Below are 23,230 nucleotides of genomic sequence, written 5' to 3'. Positions count from 1 at the left end.
TTTTCATGAATGATTGAATAGTTTCTATGTAAATTAATAAAAGAATACTGCAGAAACCTACAGTATTTGAATTAAATATATCATTTTCCTGAAAAGTAACATTGTATTACAGAATTTAATACATAAAAAATTCAAAAAAATATATCAAATTGCTTTTTTCACAAATTTTAATATATATTCTACAATTTCAATTAAATGCATAAATTATTTACCTACTTCTCATTATCTATATACATACACATGTATTTTTGGTAACTAAATAACGTTTTTTTAATTTATAATGTTTCTTATATAAAGAAAATAATACCGCAGAGACAAAATGTTTGTTCTTCTAAATTCTAGACTTAAATACATCGTTTCCTTTTGTTACATTTTTTTTCTAATAAAAATAAATGTGAATGACAGTTTAGTATATAATGTAAAGAAGAGAGGAAAGGTAGAATGCTAATTGAAAGATGTTATTACATACATTTTTTAATTTTTATATATATCTAAAATAAATAATTTGAATTTGTAAACTATTACAATATCAATAAAAAACTCATATAATATACTATAAAGATAAGTAATTAAAAAAAAACAATTATATAGCCGAAGACTGTACATGTTAGAATATATATATGAATTTATCATTTTGTTTTATCTTTATTTCTTCCTAGTTATATGTCAGCATTCTACTTTTCCTCAATATATATTATGCGTTACTAATAATCATTTTACTAAAACCGCTGTGCTAAAATAATATGAGGACAAATACGATTATTTATCGTATTAGAAAAGAGTCAAAGTCCCAAATAAAAATTTTGTAATTACAGTAATTTTATGTTTTTGAACAATCGTAAAAATTCAACTAAAGCTTAGAGCTTATCATCTATTCTTGCTTTAGAATCAATATTATGATATACCAAGAATATCGATGCTTATAAATGTTTTGGCAGTGCATTACGTAAAGATATGTGTACATTTTGTCATATAAAGGTAATAAGGGAGTTAAAAAAAATGGCAGCATTTGATAAACATTTCTAATTGTTACACAAATAATACATTACAGAAAGATTGTAATTGGCAAGGGAAGATAAAGTTATTCTTTTCGTTGTGTGTTCAGTCTTCTATTACACAGCTGATTTCAGTAAAGATACTCTAATAAATACTTTTTATGTAATAAGAAAATGTATATTGACATTGGTTAATATCGACATGTTAACAGTGAGAAAAGTAATAATATTGTCAAATTCAATTTATTAATTTTTAAACAAATGCGATTAGTCGTGACGTATATTATAAAAATTTCAAGATATACTTAGACAAGTTGCTTGCACAATAAATTATTTTCTCACTAATTCTTCAAAAAATGAATAAATTATCATTAAAAGACATTTGCGAAATAGAACAAAATTACCTAACTACGTCTTTAATTATTTATAGTCCCAATTATATAAAACGTATATAAATCATATAAAAATTTCATATTTTATATATTTATAAATGTGCTCCACACGGTGCATATGACATTTCTACAATTAAATCTGATAGTAGCCATAAAATGTATTGAAAACATGCACAATGTGGATGACGAAGGTCTAATAAAATCGAGTTATTAATTTAAATATCTGCTAATATAAGCTCGGTCTCTTCATTATTTATTACTAAATAAATTAGATTACTAAATGCATTGCGAAATCAATATATATCTAAGGCAATTTGTCACGAAATCGTTGAAGCGTAAAAAAAAAGATAAATCAATATTAATGTCTATAATTATGACGTCGAGGATTCACTGAATCTTGATGATGTCGCCAGCTAGTTTGCCAGCTTCTACTACGCCTATTCCAACTAAAACAAAATGATATTGATATTTACATTATCATATTTGATTCAATTATTTTTAATATTTAAAAATATCTCTACACTTACTTTTGTAACTTCTTTCGTCTTTTATTAGGTGGACTACCAAGTTCGCTTTCGCGTATAATTTGTAACGCCGAAGGTACAAACATATCTTCTGCTAAAACAATTTATAAGACTTTTATTATTTAACATATAAATAAATATTTTTTTACAAAACGTACCGAATGCATCATTATATTTTCTTTTTGAAATATATCGTTGATGTTGCTGAAGCTGCGGCATAGCTTCTCTAGCGTTACCAACTGTACAATCCCATGTACCTTTACAGCCCTTCAAGTGTTCCAATTGATCGTGCAGATAAGATTTTTCAGTGAGTGTCAAAGATGAAGCTCTATTCCATTGTTCAAATGGGTCTATGACGAAAAAATGTAAATCAATAATTTTTTCGTAAACTCTTGTTCCTTAAGATACCTTTCATACGTACCGAGTCTTAAATTATAATATGTTACTAATCCTGTGGTAAATTCGCAGTACAGAAAATCGTGCGTCTTGTTAATTGTACGTATGCACGAATATGTGTTATTATTAGCATTCATGCAAAAGCAAAATGGTCCCGCATTCCATAGAGGTGCGGTACGCCAGTGATCGTTATCGTGCTCGAAGCAATTCATTTTTTCCGTTAGGCATTCCTTTTCCAGCTTTGCCTTCTTTCTGAGTTTTCGCTCTTTCTTCTTTAAACGCTCCTCCTTCAATCTTCGTCTTTCTTCCCTAGCAATCTCTTTCTCATCTTTTTTTGTATCAGGCTCGCAATAACATTTATGTCGTGCTTCTAATGGAGTGTTTAGCATTGGTGGCAGACGATCGTTGTTATTAATTAAACCTAAAGTAAAAATTATATAATAAAAAAATATCTTTAAATATCCTTGCAGGAATTAAAATTAATCAAGATTCACACCTTGTTTGTGTTTTCTATCAGGAGATTCAAGAATAGTAACGTCGATCCTCGCTGGTCCAAGAATACCTGTCCTATTCTTTTGTACCTTAGGATATCTCTTCATTGACGGTGTAGTCGATAATATAATGGATGTATTTCGAGGTCGACTGAAACTTCTATCGATAGCCGGATTAGTTTTTGGCACCTCCGTCATATGTATCGAAGTCATTGTTATAGTCGATCCAGATTCAGTAATTGTGATCGATTCCGTAGTATGATCTCCGCTGGAATCGTTATTTCTCCTAAATACTTCTGAATAATGAGTTCCTTGCCTCGCAATGCTTGATTCTGTAATCGTAGTAGCAGGAACAGTCATAAATTTATGATTGTGTTTCTCGCGAATAGGATTTTGCGTAGACAATGTCACATCGCTAGTAACATATGTTGCATTCGCGCGTGGGACATCATCGTGTACACTATTTGTAAGTAGCGTATTGTTTCTACGATGATGATGCGTTTTTCTACGCCTTTGCGGTTTATCCTCTTCGATTTCTGTTCTGTTCATAGGTGTCTCCTTAATCTTCTGACGACGAGGTTGTTTCTTCGGTTTAACTGTCGTTAGAATCATTGTCGTTGATGTTTCAGTCTCTGTTGTAGTTTCGATAGAATTATATTTGTCAGGCTTCTCTTCTGTTGTTGACGATTTTTCATCGCTCGGAGTAGTATTAATCTTCGTAACAGACTCCGTAGTCGTGTTTGTGATAAGATCTGCAGTGGTATGAGCAATTTTATCGTGTTTTTTATGATGGCGGCTTGCATGTCCCTTTGGAGAATGATGGTGGGTTTTGTGCGAACTGCGAGTTTCTTCTGCATCAGCAAGCTTCTCCTCATTATCCAAAAATTGTGGTCGTTTGATCATTAAGTGCCTGCGAATCTCCTGCAAATACATAGACGTCATAAAACTTAATTAAAAGATCAATATACATTATACATATCATATTATATTGTATTAATACAATATTTATACAATTTATATATTTATACAATTTATATATTTATACAATTTACTTTCAACGTTTCCAATTGCATTCGCATCTCTCGGATTTGGTGCTCGATCTCTCGTCTGGATATTCGCCATTCGTTAGGATCTTGATATATAGCTTCGGTACAATTTACACCCCCTTCTGGTAAAACCAAACATTTTGGCGACAGTGATTTTCCTACTTCGGATGATAAGTGACGAACTTGAGTTTGCTAAAATAATAAATTGCTTATATTCAATAGTAATATATATAAAATTATATTATGATCCCAATTTCATCAAATGTTACCTTCAAGTCATCTAGTTCTTCTTCAATGCTTTCCATAATCTTTGTGACATGTTCTATAGTATCCTTCTTCATCACGTTTCTCCGTACTCTCCGATGCCTTTTTATTACATCATTCAAGTTTAATCGACCATTAACAATCTTATCTAAAGAAGGATCAAAATCATTTATCGAGTAGCCATAATCCAAGTAGTCGACAATGTATTTGTTTAATTCGTCAGTTTCATCGGAGTTCTCAATTCTCATATTACTGCCGGTTCTGAAATACATGTTATACAAAGTTTCATAATAAAAAGCTCTTCCGAATTCTGCGATATTTAATAATTATTTTCGTACCTATTAAAGTTTTTCTTATATTCTTCGTTTACTTCTCGCGCCAGCATATCAATCTCCTGCATCATATCATCATCATCTTCCTCGTCAATCGCGCGTCTGTCTCTATCATCCAAGTCAATGTCATTATCAGATTCTTCATTATTTTTCTCGGCTGATATGATATCTCGCTTGCCTATGTCAAATTATTTTTCATTCGTTTTAATTCAAATTTAATTCAAAAGGTTAAAGTGAAGCCTTTGAGAGCCAATACAAATTGTAATTATAATTTATTGATTTACTCAGAGCTTTTATTTGAATTATTTGTTTAATTCATTTCATAACAATTATTTCAATAATTTAAGGGAATAATTTGTAAATTTCTAGGATAAAAAGTCAAGCTTAAATTTATTGGGAAATCTTTATTATTGGAGCTTTTATTTTTTTCTTTGATAGATATGAAAATGCAGAACAATAATAACATTAAGATCACCTCGTTTGATGAAGAATCCCGCTGTATCATCATAAGGATCCACAGGCCGGCGGTCCTTCGTGAAACCGTATCTCTGTCCATCGTAATCGTTAGACTCGAGCCTCGTGTAAATCACGCCGTTGGGGGTAAAACAAGCGCACTTTTTGGAAACCTTTTGCGGCGGTGGAGGCGCCGCATATCTGCACTTGTGCCGTCGCCAGCGGTGCCCGTCTCTCTCGCATCGCCACTTCTGTCCGGGGAGACAATCGGTCTGCGCTTCTGGTCGCGAGCACTCCGCCGCGAGACGCTCGTGCTTTGTCGCATAGGGCGCATGCATCGGATGCACCCTATTGTCGAGATGTGGATCTGAGCCTAAGACACAAATGCACTTGCAGCAATGAAAAATTTGTTTCAGATTAATTTCATTTATCAGATTTATCTGATATGCGAATCTGTAAGATGTTTGTAAAATTAAAAAATGGGAATTTTCAGCAAAATTTCGACGAGATTTTTCCAAATATTTTTCCAAAAATTTCTTTTTTGGAAGTATTCGTTCATTATATATGGTTTTGTTAACTTTCTGTGCATATGGATGCAAACACATCCCAAGCTAAAACCGTAAATAAAAATTTGCCGAATTTTCAAAATTTTCATAGGATATTGATGATTCGTTATCTGTGATATATTAACGTTAAAATATTTGTACACAGACAGAAGATTAATATTTATATTATTTGTGACTGTTATCGCTCCAACGAGGAAACTAAAGTAATCATATTTGAAATTACTGATCTCTAATGAAAGCGGATGCGAAGTGGTTTATAGTATCTAGAAAACGGAGCCATAGAGGGATCGACTTCATATTCATATGCAAACAGACATTCATATGAAGTTAACATAACGCAATATAGTATTACAGATCAACAGAACTCGAATTAATTCCTCGAAGCTTGATATTCGACGACAAGGAAGAATACTCGATAATATCACTGCAGATTTTAGCTAAAAAAAAAGAATCGTTGGAATCAAGCAGGTTTATATCCATTTCTATCAATGAGATTAATTTTAATCTCAATTTTAATTTACTTTTTATCTTTTTCTAATTCTTAAAACTACAGACAAATAGAAAGTGAATTAAATCGAGATTAAAGTTAATCTACATTGATAGAAATGGGCATTAGAACCCGAATGTTGTATATTTCCTTGCGCGGAAATCTCCCTTAAAAAAAAAAATCTACCCCAAATAGTTCTTGATTCCATAATACGTACGTACAAAATCTCGAGATTTCCTGTGCATTTGGAGAAACATCATCAATAATGTTCATACATACGTTTTGCTTTTACTGGCATTACGTTTATCGCCAAAAATACCCTCGCGACAAAGCTCTTTCTCGATAATCTCGAGAGCAGGATAACAGGAAGAAGGATGCGCCCCGGCTCAATCCCGAGGATCGGGTATTTATGCTAATGCATACTAGGGAAAGAACTTGTTCCTCCGCGCGTGTACGCGTAATACGCACAGCATCTGGTGTAACGGTAGGTTTTATAATGTAACGCTGTGCTGTACGCCCAGAGCATCTGCTCTTGTCGAATCAACGGATCTATCTATCCGAGTTTTCGTAAGATTAATATTGCTCTGCCTTGACGCTTCCTAGAGCTTCATTTTACAATAGTCATTTTATAATGTGTAATTGGCAATTTCTAATCTAATTTTTCTAACAAAAATAAAATTTAAAAAAGAAGATAAAAATTGATAATTTCTATTGGATTATCATTAACTAATTTTAATATTGAGAATATAATTTGAAATGAGAATTTGAACAATCTCATTGATTCCAATAATCCGATGAATATAATGATCCTATGAATTAATTATTCAATTTATTATCTATTTATATTTTATCGTCAGAGCCTTGGTCATTTATTTGATTAGAATACATCTAATTTTCATACTATACGTAAAAACGTTTTATCAAAATAATCACCGCGCGAAAAATCCAAAGAATTGCTATTAATAATTAAAACGAGAGACAATAGTAAAATTGATTCACATTTAACGAAATAGAAAATAAAAATGCAATCTCTTCCTATATGTTTTTATCAGTTTACAATATAATTAGGATTACGATTTGATTGTATATGTATTACCAATTGTATATAATTTTTAAATACAACAAACTATGTCTAACTCCATCTAGAGTGTAAAAATTGATAATAGGAAAACACGACTCTTGAGTATATATGTTATCCATATAAACATATATAAACATACTTTCTGAGACATATACGTACAACATATCTTATTATTATCGGAAAATATAGAATAAAATATGAAATAATATGAAATATATAAATATGAAATAATTCTCATGTATTCCCTTTTATTACGATATATATTACGATATATATTACGATGTATTAATATAATCTGATTTTGATTTTTAATTGTTTTTGTTATATTTTGTTTTATCAAAAAATAAAGAAATTCATCGACTATTATTTTCATTGGCATTATTTTCTTTATCTGGCGACAATTTATGTTTGCTATTTATTAGTACTATTTATTTTCCAAAAATTGGAATAAAAATATTATTATATGTATAATAATAGAAAATGATTTAATTCTGTTTTTAATTATAACTAATTGTGTGTATTTTTAAATACAAGAAACTATTTCTGTTTGGTTTTATCTAAAATGAAAATTGACATCTACGAAACACAATTGTTGAATATGTATTGTATGTTATCCATGAATATAATTATAAACATATTTTAGATGACATATCTTATTATATAGAATAAAATATGAAATAACTCTCATTGCATTTTTTTTAGACAAAATTACTTCAGTATTTTTTAAATGACAAAAAATCCAATTCGTCAAAGAATCATGTTCTGTTAAAAAAAGAAAATAGAAGTAGAATAAAATCTTTCTATTTAAACTCACTCGTCTCATCGATCATTGAGTCCTCAAAATCCTCATCATCAGAGATATCCTGATCACTTCCGGTGTCATTCTCTATGAATCGATGCTCTGTTTCAACATCCGCATCTGGATCAGTAATATCATCGTCCTCCCCTTCTGGTGTCGAACTCAACGGCCGCTTGACTTGGGTGGCATTTTGTCTCCTGGCTTCTCGCGCCTTCGATTCAGCGATAGATTCCGGAGTTTCACGGCGGCCAGAGGACTCGATCAGGAATGTGTCGGGCCACTTGAACTTCGACCTTCTGCCGTGCTTGCTACTGTAACGGGCTTTAGTCACAAGCGAGATCGATATGGCGCGAGAGGTTTACTTTGAGAAAAAAATATTGCGCTTCGCGATAACGGGATTATTACTGTTATAATAATTTAATGGAGCTGCATGACGGAGATTTTAACTCGCTAGCTTCGTAAAGTCTGTAAAAAGTCACACTGCAAAAAGGGCGTTTTTAACAACGTAACTTCGTCTAATCAAGTCAGAAAGTTCTGACAAATTAATGAAATTATAAAACAGGAATTTTAGCTCAGTATGGACTGAAATTCGGTTATGTGACTCGCATTAAAGTTAGATATTTAGGAACGTTAAACTCGAACATGCAATTGAAAATTATTACATTGAGAATTCATCGTGGGAATCATGCGAGTGACATAACGCGCCGTACTAAATGATCAAGATCTCGAGGTCAATGTACTAATATTCAAACAATTAAGTTCCAGCAAGAAGAAATAAGATAATTGAATTTTCTATAGATAAAATCTCACTAGAAAAAAATTCAGTTAAAAATTTCAGTTAAAAAATATTTCAAGAACATTTTCAGTAAGATACAATTTATTTTACTGAAAGAATGATACTAAAATTGACAATTTTAGTTAATATGAGTAAATAAGTAAACAGCTTTTTCAATATTATAAGATTTTTGTAATGATACATCCTGCATAATCAGCTAGAAAATGAGAGAAAATATTTGAAGTGTCAGGACATATACATATATATATATATATGTGTGTGTGTGTGTGTGTGTGTACACACACACACACACACACACACACACGCACGCACGCACACATTTTCTATGTATTAATATATTTAATTTTCATGTATTTTTGATCATGTAGACGTTATTAAAGTGCAACGACATGAGCTTGAAGATTTAAGTGCATGACCTCAAGAAAAACTGTCAACGTTACTCACTTAAGAAAGAGTTTCTTGAAGGAACGACCATCCATCTGTGGTGGCGTCTCGACGCCGGCGATATCCAGAAACGTCGGCGCCAGATCGATGTTCAAAACTATGTCGTCTACTCTGCAATATTATGCGGATGTTTTATTGCGACCCAATATCGGGTCCTACACTTTCCGATGTTTATTTATTCTTAAACGAGTTTCCGTAAACGAAAGCCAACGCGCAAGTTTCGCGGGTAACAGCATTATAATGACCTCTCACCGCAACTTCATATATCCAATAAACCTCTTATAGCCATATAGCTGTATTTTCAGAACTTGACTTAAAGAACGTTTAACGATTTCTCGACATTTATTGATGTTCATTTACTCTCAGAGATATATTAGACAGACATTAACAGTTAAAAATTTTATTATAGTGTTGTTACAAGGAACGATTTTATTTCTTCTTGAATTTAAGTCTAGTTCAGCTTAAATTTATCTAAGAAAAGAGAAGGTAATAAAAAAAAGAATTTAATATAGTATATCTGATGAATCATTTGGCTCATTTGATAATCATTCACATTTAATACATCAAATATAAATAGAAACATAATAGAAAATAGGGAATATAATCTGTTCCTATCGTTTTTTACTAGTTTACAATTTATTTTCTGTTCTCAAAAGTTTCGTTTCTATATGAATATATATAATATTTTTTAGAAGAATCAATATAATTTTACAAGAATGTTATTCGCTCTTTCAGACATCGTCCGCTTTTTCAAATTTCAGATTCATAATCTATTATATAAGGATTAACTATTCTTATAATTCAAGTTCTCCATACTTAAATTAAAGAAAAAAATTTTTCAAAATTACAAAAATTAAAATTCCTTTAATTTTTGAGCAAATTCCCATAATTATGAATATCTAAAATTAAATATGCAATTGAAACAACTTACATGGATCCAGGTTCGATACCAGGACCTCTAATAAGGAATGGCACTCGTACATCGAATTCGAACGGAAAGCTCTTGCCTTTTATAAGTCCGAACTGGCCCAAATGATATCCGTGGTCGGACGTATAAATAATATACGTGTTATCTAGTTCACCCAGATCCTTTAATTCTTGATAAATCTATCGTAAAATAAATCGTAACACGTATTGAACTCTAATTTTTATTAAAAATAGTTCTCCAGAAATGATATGACTATACAATTAGATTCTCTTCTTCTAAATTTCAAACGTTTTACACTAAACAAATAAATTTTAGTAAATCATTTATTTAAATGGTACCAATAAAATATTTATTAAATATAAAGATATATTTATTTGGTACAAAACAATTATTTTGATTTAACTATTTTGCTTTAATCATTTCTTTTTATTGAATAAATATTTATTTACTGGGAATTTAATTGGCACTATTCAAATAAATATTTACTAAAATTAGTATATTTTTTCTCAGTGTAAGTATAATATATATAGGTAATTGTGCGCAAATGTTAACCGTACCCTATCCACAGCAGCGTCGACGCTCTGCAAAGTTTGCAATCGTTTTGTCATTAAAAGATCTGTAAACTGCTTGTGAATGGGCTGCATCTTCTGCGTAACTTGAAGTATCCATTGTTTGTCGGGGTTCGGTGCATAATCATACGCTGGCGTACTGAAATGCAAAAGTGCGAACATAATTTGTTAATCTTACTTAATATTGTTGTGATCTTATAAACACATTTAAAATTTAATTCTTTTTGTTTATTAGAGAAAACGATTTGAATATTTTCCAACAAAGGTAACAACAAGATTCAATTTTTAATAATATATAAACAATTTAATAGTTTATACATTATTAATCTCTAAAAATAAAGGAAATATTTCATGTGAACAAAATTATTGCTTCAAACTGTGTATAATATATAACTGTATAATAATGAATAATTTATATTAATTAGAATATAAAGACAAATCTAAATAATAAAAAGATTTGGTTTTGATATCGATAATTGGTCATCTACTAATTAAATCGCATGTATTATACTGTGCTAAAAAACAAGAAACACAAAGAATGTTTATAATTATTTATCGCTTAAATAATCTGCAATGCCATACTAAAAAATTATCATTATTCTCTTTGAAAATCCGAAAAAGTTTCCTTTATAGAAGCTCTGGTTATACATATATTTTCAAAATGCTCTTATAAGATGTCTTAAAGCAAGAGAAATCACGTTACACTAAAGTTTTCCAATATTCGGTTTTCGTGATGTTCAAGATATAAAAATAATTAGAATAGAATATATTTATTACATTCAATTACATAGTTACAAAGGGAGATATAAAAATAATTAACGATTTTGTTTGAAAAATAATTAACGGTTTTAAATCCCTACAGTCTCTTTCACGCGATTTCTCTTTTGCGAAAAATCCATCGGCGGCTAATTTAAAGTCGCTTAATCTTATCTTAGCTATTGCGTGACGCTGTTCTTAATTACAATCACGATCTGTTAGTCCTGAGATCTTAACAAGAACCGGATTTAGGAACGTGCAACACAGTTTTGTCCCAGAAATCTTAGACAGTTAGACGAAAATTAAATTAATCTCTCAGGCCAGAGCGAGGGATCGCCAGTAAGACAGCAAAATGAGGATCATAGGTGGACGTTTAAAATGAACCGTCGCCGCCTCGTTCTCTACCTCCAATTACGTGAGACACGAAATTATGGATAATTGGCCCTTCATCTTCCTTCACGTTCTTTAGAGGTGCTCATATCAGAATCTTTGTTTTATTGACGGGTTTTCAATGAAAACAGATTCGAAAATGATTACGCATGTTTCGCATATGTTTAATATATTACATTTTTAATATATTCTTGAAAAGAGACCAAGATTTTATACATCTACCTACGATTTATGTAACTATAGTAATATAAAAAATAAAACAATTTCAAAGAAACTTCATTTATAATAGAAATGTTTAATTTAAAATAATATATTTAATAAAATTAAGACATTATTCTATAAAATATCTATAAAATCTATAATATATCTATAAAATACTGGAACTATAGAATTATGAAAGATATTATTAAAGATATTATTAAAGAAGAAATGACTTCCATTAAAAAATCTATACAAATATGTCTGTAGAAAACTATATTTTCATGCAATAACATTTAGATTATATTTATAAATGCGTAACACGATAGAGATTAATGATAATAAATACAATATTATCGTTAATCGATCCTGATATCGAGGAGTACATGAGAATTTTCTGAAGTATATAAATTATCATAATTTACTGCATTTAAATAAACTATGATACTAATTTTCTGCTGCTTTCAAAAATTTATAATCAAGAAGAAGACAATCGTATTAATTTTGAAATGGAGAAGAATGCTATTTTCACCGTGTAACGCACGCACGGACCATTCGTTTCATCTCGACTTGACTCCTTAATTGCAGCCTATTCTGCGCTCGTCGTCTCACCCCATGACCACTTAACTCGTCCGCGAGACACCGCGAATTATATTTACACCCAGACGAGTGTCATTGCTTGCTCTCTCTTTTATTCCATTCGTCTCCGCGCGACTTCTTTCTTTTGCCTAGAGAAGAAGTGCATGATTTGATGACACAAACAAATTAAACAGAAATAAAGCAAATATCCTGCAAACGATAATCGAATTGATTATCTAGTATTAAATTGTCACATAACTTCTGCCCGAGTCCATCACACACAAAATGACATAAGCAGCATAAACGTAATATAAAGCCGCAGGACCGATCAGCATCCGATACAAAAAGGCTATATTGATTTATATAAGAGACTTATTGGTTCAATGATCTTATGCTTACGTAACTTATATCATTTTATGTGATGGCTCAAACAAGAGTAAATTTTAGCATAAGCATTTTAGCATAAGCTGATTTTAGATAAATGCAGAATCATCGGAAACACATTCTTATTTGATAAATATTATAGATATTATATATTATTATAAAAATATTATTTCGAAAACTGTTATACCATTATAACAAACATAATTAATTAAACAAAATATTTTTAGATCAAAACATTTTCGAAAAAAATTTTCATCAGTGGAATTATACTAGTTAAAGATTGATCATTTTTTCAAATTCACAAAATTTAATTTAAATATTCTGCTTGATAATATATAATCTATAATCATAAAAGTGTTAGAATATAAAAAGATGGGCAATGTTGCGAAACAAAGTTTCTTTGTTGTATAAAACGAAGATATTACCCACGCATTTACGCATACGCGTATGCATAATAATCATATATGCATAAATAATCGAATTTTATCTGATGTCTCGAAGATCCATCGAGTCAAGCGAGTTTACGCTCAAGAAGTTGCGTAGGAATTAAACTAAACTCCACGGCTGTAAATTAAGGTGTGTAATCTTTTAACACCGTCTATTTATGCGATTATAAACGGATCTTATAAGTTTCCATTTTCGATCACAAACACGTTTATTCGCAGTTGCAATTAACTGCAATTGCTTCTCATGTAAGAAATTGATACGGAATTACAGAATGAAATTAGAAAATTGAATGTTTTAAGTACATGCAATGCTCGAGACTTTTTTTTTTCATAAAGAAAAAAAAAGAATTTCTAGTTGAGAAATTTTACAATCATAAATATAGACATTATTCTGCCAAGATATTAGTATTAAACTATCCTTAAAACCTATTATTAATTTAAAATAATTATCCTACGATGCACTTAACACCTTTATAGATCGAAAGAGAATTAGATTAGCATCATACTGGCGATTGCTTAAAGGTGCACCGATAAAAGCGCTCTGAAAGCACGTTGCCGTGCATGCCGCTCGACACATTAATTTCTGTCGATTAGCTTTTGAGTGGCATGACATGGGAACGCCGTGATATACGAGCGCAAAATGAAAACCTTGGTATTAAAACGCTGGTCGACATTCTGCGATCATCGCGTAAATGGCCGTAATGTCGCGCTGTAATTAAATATAATCTGCATCGAGGTGTGTTAAGCATTTTTGCAAAAGCATGCGCGATAATATTTCGTAATCATTCTTTCGCTGGTTTTTTTTCACTGTGCATTCAATGCATATTTAACTAAATGTAATTTCCCATCTCATCTCGAGCGATTTTTGTGTCGAACAAATAAATTCTAAATTTCTATTTGATAGTTTTCAGTATTACAAGTCACTTTCGGGAAATAGAATTTTTAGAATGACACTCGTCGAACAATCGCTCTCAATCTCGCCGGAAATTTTTACAATCGAGAATCGGAGCCAGACAATAAAGTTTTACAGACACATGTTGTGGGATCGCGAGAGAAAATATATTGAACTCGGAAATATAGCGTTCAGGAATAAAAAGAATCTTAAAATCTAAACTTTTTTGGAAAATTGTAATTATTTTCAAACGTATGAAAATTAGAAATTGTATTGTGCTTCCTTTTCTTTAAGTACATCGTAATATTTGTTGTAATAACAATAATAATTTATGCCCCTACTATTAGATCGAAAGTTTCCTGCTTATGTTCCATTCCTTTAGAAGTAATTAGCGCTCTACACACTCATGATTAACAAATTCTTAAGCAAACTTCTCGTGTTCTTCACGTCTTCGCGATGACGAGCGATGAAGAGAGTGGATGATAAATCATCCAGAGCAAAGCTCGTTCGTTTATCACAAAACGAGATGAAATTTCAACGAGTTTTTCTCCTATTTTCTCAGAAATCTGGTAATGAATCGCATGCCGTCACCAGATGTACATTTACGCGACCAAAAGCTCTTTTTACTCTTGGCAGGAGATAAATGCGTTTATAATATCACTATTTTCTCAACATTCATATTACGCAAAATTCGGTGCTGAAAATTTACACACAACAACGGCACGCGAAAGTTTACAAGAATCAGTTTATATAGGGTGAGGCACAAGTATGTTTTAAAATTTTGTAAATATATTTCTGAATAAAAGAAAAAACAAATGTTCTTATGAGCATTAAGTCACAAATACTTCATTGATGAAATAATAAACATAAATACATAGTACCAAATAATAATTTTATTTAAGCTTCAAGTGAATATTTTTTTTTACAAGAGACGCCCTTCAAAGTGCCCTCTATCATTTTCCATACATGTCTGAGTATGATGTATGTACGCATGATTGGCATCGTAAATATCAAGATTTTTATAGATCATCTGCATGCACACATTCCTATAGGTCCTCTTCATTTGTTGGAACATGGAAAGAACGAATGTGTTGAAATATTTAAAATTTTGTTGGATACAGATCTGACAATAATTTTCGAATCATAAAAATCATTTTGCTGGAAACTTAAACTAATTGCTAAAATATTAAAATTTTTTGCAGCATTGTTTATCATTTTTTAGTTTCTAACATAATTATTTTCAGACCTGTATCCAACGAAATTTTGAGTCTTTCAGCAAAATCATTCTTTCCATATGGGGTTTCATAGATGATGGTCTTCAAATGATCCTTCAAACAAAAATCTAATAGATTCAAGTCCGATGATCATTTAAAATTTATTTGTATCCATATTATTTTGATTTGAACATTTGGAATCTAATATTCATATTTTGTTCTTCTTTTTTATTCAAGAACATGTTTATGAAATTTTAAAACATTCTAACTTAAATTATATTGATCACTCGCTGCAATATTTCTCTTTCTCTTTCACTTGGACAGTACAATGAATTCTAATGAGATTGCCAAAAGGATCGAAGGTATTATTATAAATTCCAACACTGTTTTGTAGATTGTTTAGAAAATCATTACCAGAATCTGAATTATTATCAGAAGTGTCATTTTTCGATCTACTCTTGTTATATGATCAATGTTTCATCGTGTCTAGACAACGACAAATAAAAGCTTCATCGAGGAACAGCTCGCACATCCGCACTATCGTTCCACTTTTGTTCCGAACCTCTGCGACGCGTTGTGTCGCTTTTTTTTTCTCTTTTCGCAGGTGTGCGTAATAATACCTCTCTCGCGTGACGAACGCGGTTCGTAAGAGTGTGCTCATGGTGGTCTAGGGCACTCCATCATTCGAAGCGATGTCTATCCGGTCTAGGACCGCATATACATGCGCTGACGCTCGATATCATTCGTGTCTTCCATCCCCGCAACCCCTCGTATTCCGGACGTGGGTTTTCGCGCGGGCGGAGATAAACCGCGCGAATTTACCGGCCTCCGACATGGATGGAACACGCGCCGCATTGTTCGGAAGGAGTGAAAAGCACGATGGGGTCCGGCTCGTCGACGCCGACATCGCGTCGAGCCAAAAGGGAGGGGGGAGGTCACCCCCGCATTCTCGTATTTCCCGCACGGCGACAATCCTTATTGTCGGGTCGCGCGTTTCCCGTCGTACGTTATCAGACGGATGGAAGAGTGGTTTGCAACAGCGAAAAATAATAGACGCGCGCGACTGGGTTCGATGAAGTTGCGGTCGTCATGTCAGTGTCGACTCGAACGAGCCAGGCTCATGATATCGACGACAAGCGACCCGGAATAATGTCGAGGATGCCAACCGCATATAGAACTGCCCTTTGACTTATTTTCCATGGGAACTGACTCTCGTTAATTTTTGCTGAAACCACCGAGTTCCCAAAGATTGTATTCATCAAATCGAATAGCATAAAAACATACTTGACTTCATCATCGTATACGAAAAGAACGGTTTTGTTGAAGTATCAAAACTAAATTTGAAAATAAATTTTATTGTTATCAAAATAATTATGTCGAAACTGATTGCTAAGATGTCAATCTACTTGCAGTATTGCTCATCATGCTTGAATATCCTACATAATTGTTTTGATTATCCAATACAATTATTGTCAGAGCTAAATTTTTAGATATTTCAGCAATATCGTTCTTTTTTTGTAGTTTGCTTGAATCCTATTTCTAAGATGAAACGATGAAGTCATCGGATTAAGTGCAATCGGATAAAGAGAAATTGCGAAGTGCAATCGGATAAAGAGAAATGTAAATCTTCTCGGAGTGGTTCTCAACGAGAAGACTGCATAATCAGAACGAATAATAGACATAAAACAATGAAGCAGAAAGGATCATGTAGTGCGTCTCGCGAAAAGATTATGTAAGAAAAGCAAAACACGCAATGACATGATTAATATTGTATGGCACGATTTGCGATAAAGCTCTTTACTTCCAAAGCTAATTCTTTAATTAAACAAATTTATTAAAATTGATTAAATAAATTGATTAAATTTAATTTTTTAAATTGCGCTTTGATATATCAAAATTGAATGAATGTCATAAATTATGATTTGTACTTTTAAAGCAAATGGCATATGTTTTTTATTTCTTTTCCGAGATTCGAATCAATCATGTAAATGCGAATATTCATAATTGAAGGATCAATTCATTCTTATTTTACGCAATCATGTAATTTAATTTCTACTATATTTATACTGTATAAACTGTAAATATTATCGAATCCAATCAAATAGCAAAACTTCGCTTCAATTAAATTTCATATCAAAGAAGTAAAATAATGAAATCAAATAAAAATGCACTTATTACCTTCGTGAAGCAGATGGCACGGCATAATACGTTTATTTACAATTCTCTCAATCGGAAAACGACATTCCATTCACGATGGAATTGGACTTGTGTACACATATGCTGTCTCACGAATGTATCGCTGATCATCGAACGGACAGCTCCGATCGAGAAACGGAACCGGTTTGCAAAAAAGTCTTCGGTACCGCGTGCGTTCCGCCGCCAGGAGTAAAGTCGCGCTTGCAAAAAATTAGAATAGACAGTCAGAAAGTCTGTCGTACTCACTGATGAGTGGTGACGTTGAAGAAGAGATGCGAGAATTGCGGCGCCGAGTCCTCCGGACCGTGCGGCGCCGGAAAACTGGCGACTAACATTACCGGCTTCCGGGCGAAATTGTGTTTGCTCTGCCTAAGGAAAGCCACGCTATCGTTGGCTATCAGATCCGGATAATAATCCCGACTGTAGTCGAAGCCGTGCTTTATCTTCTTGCCGTTCATGTTGACACTGTAGTTGTAGTAGCGGGAGTTCATTATAAGACCGCCCCATTCTCGCCATCCTGGTGGTATATACGAGCCGTTGTACTTATTCAAATACTTGCCAAAGTATCCTGAAATGAAAACAAAATCGCATGAATTAAATCTCTGGTGAACTATTAAATTTTCAATTTCTCGTTCAATCTCTTGGTATCTCTATCTTTTTAGATTATTGTATTTTAACTCTTTAATACCATCATTTCGTTACGTACTTATCATACTAAGTAAAAAATATTACATAAAAATAAACGAGACTATAAAAATGAATGATATTATAACAATTTTTTTCAATCAAAACACCAGAGATTTAATATATAAAGACATAATATAATACCAATCAAATGTATATATCTTCATTATAATAAAAAAGTTATAGGATAGCAGAGAGGAAAACTTCGATATATGCTACACTAGAAATGGCATCAAAAGATTAGATACAATATAATACTTATATTTTAATTGTGAAATTTATGTATGTATTATTAATTTTCGCGTTTATTGAAAATATCATTTGTCGTTCAGTTCTAAACTTGTGTCCAATAATTAAAATGCAACATAAGTATATATTGAATAGGGTTTTAAGATGTTAGAGACAAAGTTCAAGAGATCTCATGAAAAGAATCAGCTTTTATTAAGGAATCTATATTCTCTTTCTCGACGCATTTATAAGAAGTTATTCCGTTGAATGTGACATTTGACTAGTACTTTTGATGTTTTGTAAAAAGATAAAAAAAGCGAAAATGTAGACTAATATTGTTAGACACACACAATGTTTATTTACAGTAAATATTGCGTTAATAAACATAAAATGAAAAAATTATAACTCAAATGTATGCTCACATTTAGTAAATATTTCGTTAGCATTATTGAAATAAATCTTTAATAAAATTCAGTAAACTTTTTTAGCATACTTTACAGCCGGTTAAAACAAGAACGCGTAACTTTTTAAAAATGCGTCGAAGGCAAGAGGACACAAGTTCCTTAACAAAAGTCATTTCTTTTGATAAAATCTATGTTCTCAAAAGAAGTTTGTTCCTAAGAATACGTTCGATACACATTTCGAAATGCATAGTTTTTTTCAGCAATTATATTTATTAATAATTTAAATATTTTTAATTAATTGTAAGGAATTTTATAAGTTTCCTGCACAATAATTATAAAAACTTTCTTTACTTTACTTAATAAAAGATGATCACAAATACAGAATAGAAATACAAACATAATGTCATGAACTGTTTTGCATAAAAGAAATTTATTTTCTTTTTAAAATGAAGAAAATTAGCTTGTTTATGGGATACCGTCATCTGCAAATACATGAAGGAAAAAGATCAGAGAAGAGGCTGCATGAATTTCTTGTGGAAAAATTGAAAAAGTACACATTTCGCTCGGCTATACTGGTGATAAATCAAAAGGCAATTCCATTTTCCGACTTCTGCTTCTCTGAAAGTTCCTTCCTTCAAGACTCATCCCGTTTGCCGAAACCTGAATTATTCATACGGGACGGCATCAAATAATTAATTCAAAGGCACCACGGTGAAATTCTTTTGGGTCTTCCTTTACTTCCACTTTCGTATATCCTCCTCTTATCCCTGTGTAATATATATATCAATACTTATTTATAACAGTTATATGATAGTGAATTCGCGCGCACAGAACGGTTTTTTGCCAACATCAGACCATCATGCGCGATCAATCACATTTACTTTCGTTTAGCACTAATTAGTGACGCCTCAATAAAGATCGCGGGCATCGTTTCTGTTCGCTAAACGTAATGATCGACGATAAATGATAAATCTACGATAGATCATGGTTGCAAATATTTATTTGGCGTGAATCATCAGTTCAATTTTTTCTTAAACGAGGATTCATGACCAGTCATAGCATATGAATTGGAGATTGGGAAACATATTAAAAGTTGAAAATGATTTTTTCAGCACTCTATGTATGACATAATGTAATATCAAATAATGATTTGTTTTATTTATATTTAACAAAACAAGTCACATCGCTTTCACATTTTATAAATAAAGTTAAACATAAATAATTTCTCCTATTTAAAAATATATACATGATTATAATTGAAATCTAAATATACATTCGAATTGACCATCCAATTTTTGGAAGTGGGATCTTGCTTCTCCTTGCACAATAAAATGAAATAAACATAAATTCTCATTAGGCAAAAAGAATTATGGCCGGCGAACTCACTAAGAAGTTCTCCACTTCTTTCTCGATCAACCAGTATCTATGGACACATATGGATGAATTTCTCTGTTCAGATACACTTATGTATTTATAATTCTATCAATCAGATAACACATTCGTCATATTCAACAATCATATTTCTCTAATTGTCGATATTATATAAATTTTTAAAACAAAAATTATACATTTAAAATATAGTGCGATTATTTTATTAAAATTGTGGCTAGTTATTACGCATCGCACCTGTTGCTTCGAAGAAAACAAAAGCACAAGATAATTCCACAATAAAGAATCGTGCGAACTAAAATTCAGAATGCATGTCGAATGCATTCGATCTTAAAAAAATAGAATCTCTAAATGGATTTAAAGGGGAGCATAGAATGTGATATATTCAATTTTAATAAGTTTAATTTCAAGATTTAATTATATAAAGATTAATCGAGGAATTAAACAAAATTGCGATAAATTTCTTATATTTCTTCAAAAGATAAAAGATAAAAAATTATTAAGCGATACAAATGATATCGTTATATTATTATATGAAAAATATGATACATTGTAAAATTTACAAGTAATGCTTTCATAATAATGAATAATATTAGGTGTAGTAAAAAGAAATCCATTATTTTTGCATGAAATTGAATGGAAAAATAATGGATTTTTTTTTACTACACTTAATGTAATACTGAATCATGCACTACAAGTTTAATTAGATTTAAAACTTTGTACATACAATAATATATGAAATACTTGAGAAAAATAGGAAAAAGAATATAAAGTATCTATAAAGTATCACATTGATGTAAAAATTTTGTCATATTTATCAAATAAAATTGAAAAAAATGTTTCATTAACTTCAAAGCAAAATTGTCACAAACTTCAAGTACATACATTTTCTTATCTAAAGAGAAATTTTTCAATATTTTTTTTAAGGAACTTCAGTTTTCATTTAATACGGGTATAAGACAGGTGGAAAGAATGACCTTTCGTAGCATATATCTTAATATCTATAAAAAAATTTCAAAATATCCTTATATATAAGATATATTGAAATTATTTTGAATCAATATTTCTGTATAATAGAATTAAGCAATTCACTAAATAAAAAACATTAAGACTCAATATATATTAATTAATATATATATTAATTAATATAATATATTAATATATATATGTAATATTATATTACATTAAGATTTTTTGTTTAGTTATTAATAATTTTATAAATATCACAAATTACTGCTACAAAAAATATTCATTATTAAATAACTATTGAATGACATCAATCAAAAATAATACAAACTCAATTATAGAAGATTTTTCCTTGTTCGTTTTAATATTTACAAAGTCTGATTGAGCGAAGTACAAGAGTTCTTGCACTTTCAAAAATTAATATACCCTCATAATGGTGAATATTCATATGATACCATTCAAGATCGTCTAAATTAAACGGCACGAATGAACTTAGAATATTGTGATGTGCTAGAATATCGCGATAATACGGAGGAAGTCTGCGATTATTTTAGGAAGTTGTTTCGTGCTGTGAGAGCATTAACCTGTTTTTCGGGATTCTAAGGAAACACGCGCGGCGTGCTTTGGTCCGACGTGATCGTTTATTCGTTCGCATGTCGACCCCGTTCGTTACGACCGAGTGCTGAAACGTTCCCGTACCGAGATTTAAGGGTACATCGCATGCTCCTGCACCACCGCACCACCGCAGCCTAACGAGCTGTTCAACGAACAACGTTACTTCCGCAAAAAAAGACTCGCATGATGAATCGAGATTTCACTTTGTGCGCGAATCGCGCGGATCGTTATTCAGCTTTGTATACTTTCATATACTTGTTTTGTATACTTAAGAAAATATCATAAATCCGATCTAGAATGATAAAAAAAATCGATGGAAAGGGGAAAGGTTGTGGCAAGCAAATCGGAAATTTTAATTATAGTTGAAATGAGATTCATATGGAATTTAAATCATAAAGTAATGCCTCACAAATTATTTCAAATGTCCTATGTTGTATTGAAATTTTGACATCTCTGAAGAGCAAGAATCAAGATGTTGGACATTAATTTGTTCTTTCATTAAAAGGTGTGTACAAGAATTTTTAGTTCTATAAATTACGAAAATAGTAATAAAAATTGATAAGAAATTCGATCATCTTTTAGCTCTTATATAGATCCAATTTGCAAAAAGAAAATTATGTGTACTCAAGTAAACATAATGAATTATGAAGATTTCTCCAGCTTTCACGCAGAATCGTGATCGTTATCATTTTATTTAATATATTTCTTTTTCAAGATATTGCGTTTCATATTATTATTATTATTATCATTATATGCTTTCATTTGATATAAGCACACACCGGAAATCAAGACGTTCATCTATCAGTTGTGAAATAGCAGAGATATTTGCCGCCTGTACTAACAAGTACAAGTACGTATTATGGTAATCAAACTTCCTACAGCCACTTGTAACAATACCGCGTCACGTGTCGGTGGGGCTTTCTTCAACGCTAACGGATACAGAAACATTCTCCTTACGATCGTCGTACGTCATACCATCGGCGTCATCTCCGCCGCTGTCATTATGCATTTATTACGATAGGTCAGATAATGGATCCTAATTTCCTTCATTATTCATGCAAACCTCGCTTGCATCCTAAAGACTTTTCTCTTTATCTCGTCTCTCTTTTCAGTCCACATTTTGTCTCTATTTTCAGTCCATATCTCACGTTAAAATGCTCGCGATTGTAACTGACGTTGCGAAATACAAGTCGTTTATGATAGAATTGAATATGCGATACGTCATTATTTTTTAGACAAAAATGAAACTCTATGATCCTCAAAGTGAGATTTATTATATAAAATACTTCTCTCTCTCTCTCTCTCTCTNTCTCTCTCTCTCTCTCT

The 23,230-nt window shown here is 31.4% G+C and overlaps 1 protein-coding gene across 1 annotated transcript in view; it reads right to left on the bottom strand.

The window, feature by feature from the left end:
- Positions 1-1,745: 1,745 nt before the first annotated feature.
- Positions 1,746-23,230, bottom strand: part of LOC105620092 (extracellular sulfatase SULF-1 homolog) — a 28,255-nt gene continuing 6,770 nt past the window's right edge. Inside the window, exons 3-16 of the mRNA XM_012201602.1 lie at positions 17,865-18,186; positions 10,552-10,702; positions 9,998-10,173; positions 9,067-9,177; positions 7,842-8,137; positions 4,916-5,266; positions 4,447-4,618; positions 4,114-4,369; positions 3,851-4,036; positions 2,804-3,719; positions 2,333-2,728; positions 2,070-2,261; positions 1,915-2,002; positions 1,746-1,833 (exon numbers count right to left, since the gene is read on the bottom strand). Coding sequence (XP_012056992.1) covers positions 1,746-1,833; positions 1,915-2,002; positions 2,070-2,261; positions 2,333-2,728; positions 2,804-3,719; positions 3,851-4,036; positions 4,114-4,369; positions 4,447-4,618; positions 4,916-5,266; positions 7,842-8,137; positions 9,067-9,177; positions 9,998-10,173; positions 10,552-10,702; positions 17,865-18,186 — 3,701 coding nt within the window. The remainder of the gene's footprint in view (positions 1,834-1,914; positions 2,003-2,069; positions 2,262-2,332; positions 2,729-2,803; positions 3,720-3,850; positions 4,037-4,113; positions 4,370-4,446; positions 4,619-4,915; positions 5,267-7,841; positions 8,138-9,066; positions 9,178-9,997; positions 10,174-10,551; positions 10,703-17,864; positions 18,187-23,230) is intronic.

Source organism: Atta cephalotes, assembly GCF_000143395.1.
Source record: "Atta cephalotes unplaced genomic scaffold scaffold00002, whole genome shotgun sequence".
Taxonomy (NCBI): domain Eukaryota; kingdom Metazoa; phylum Arthropoda; class Insecta; order Hymenoptera; family Formicidae; genus Atta; species Atta cephalotes.
The sequence above is the reverse complement of the archived record's forward strand: the minus strand, read 5'-3'. Positions and strand labels throughout refer to the sequence as shown.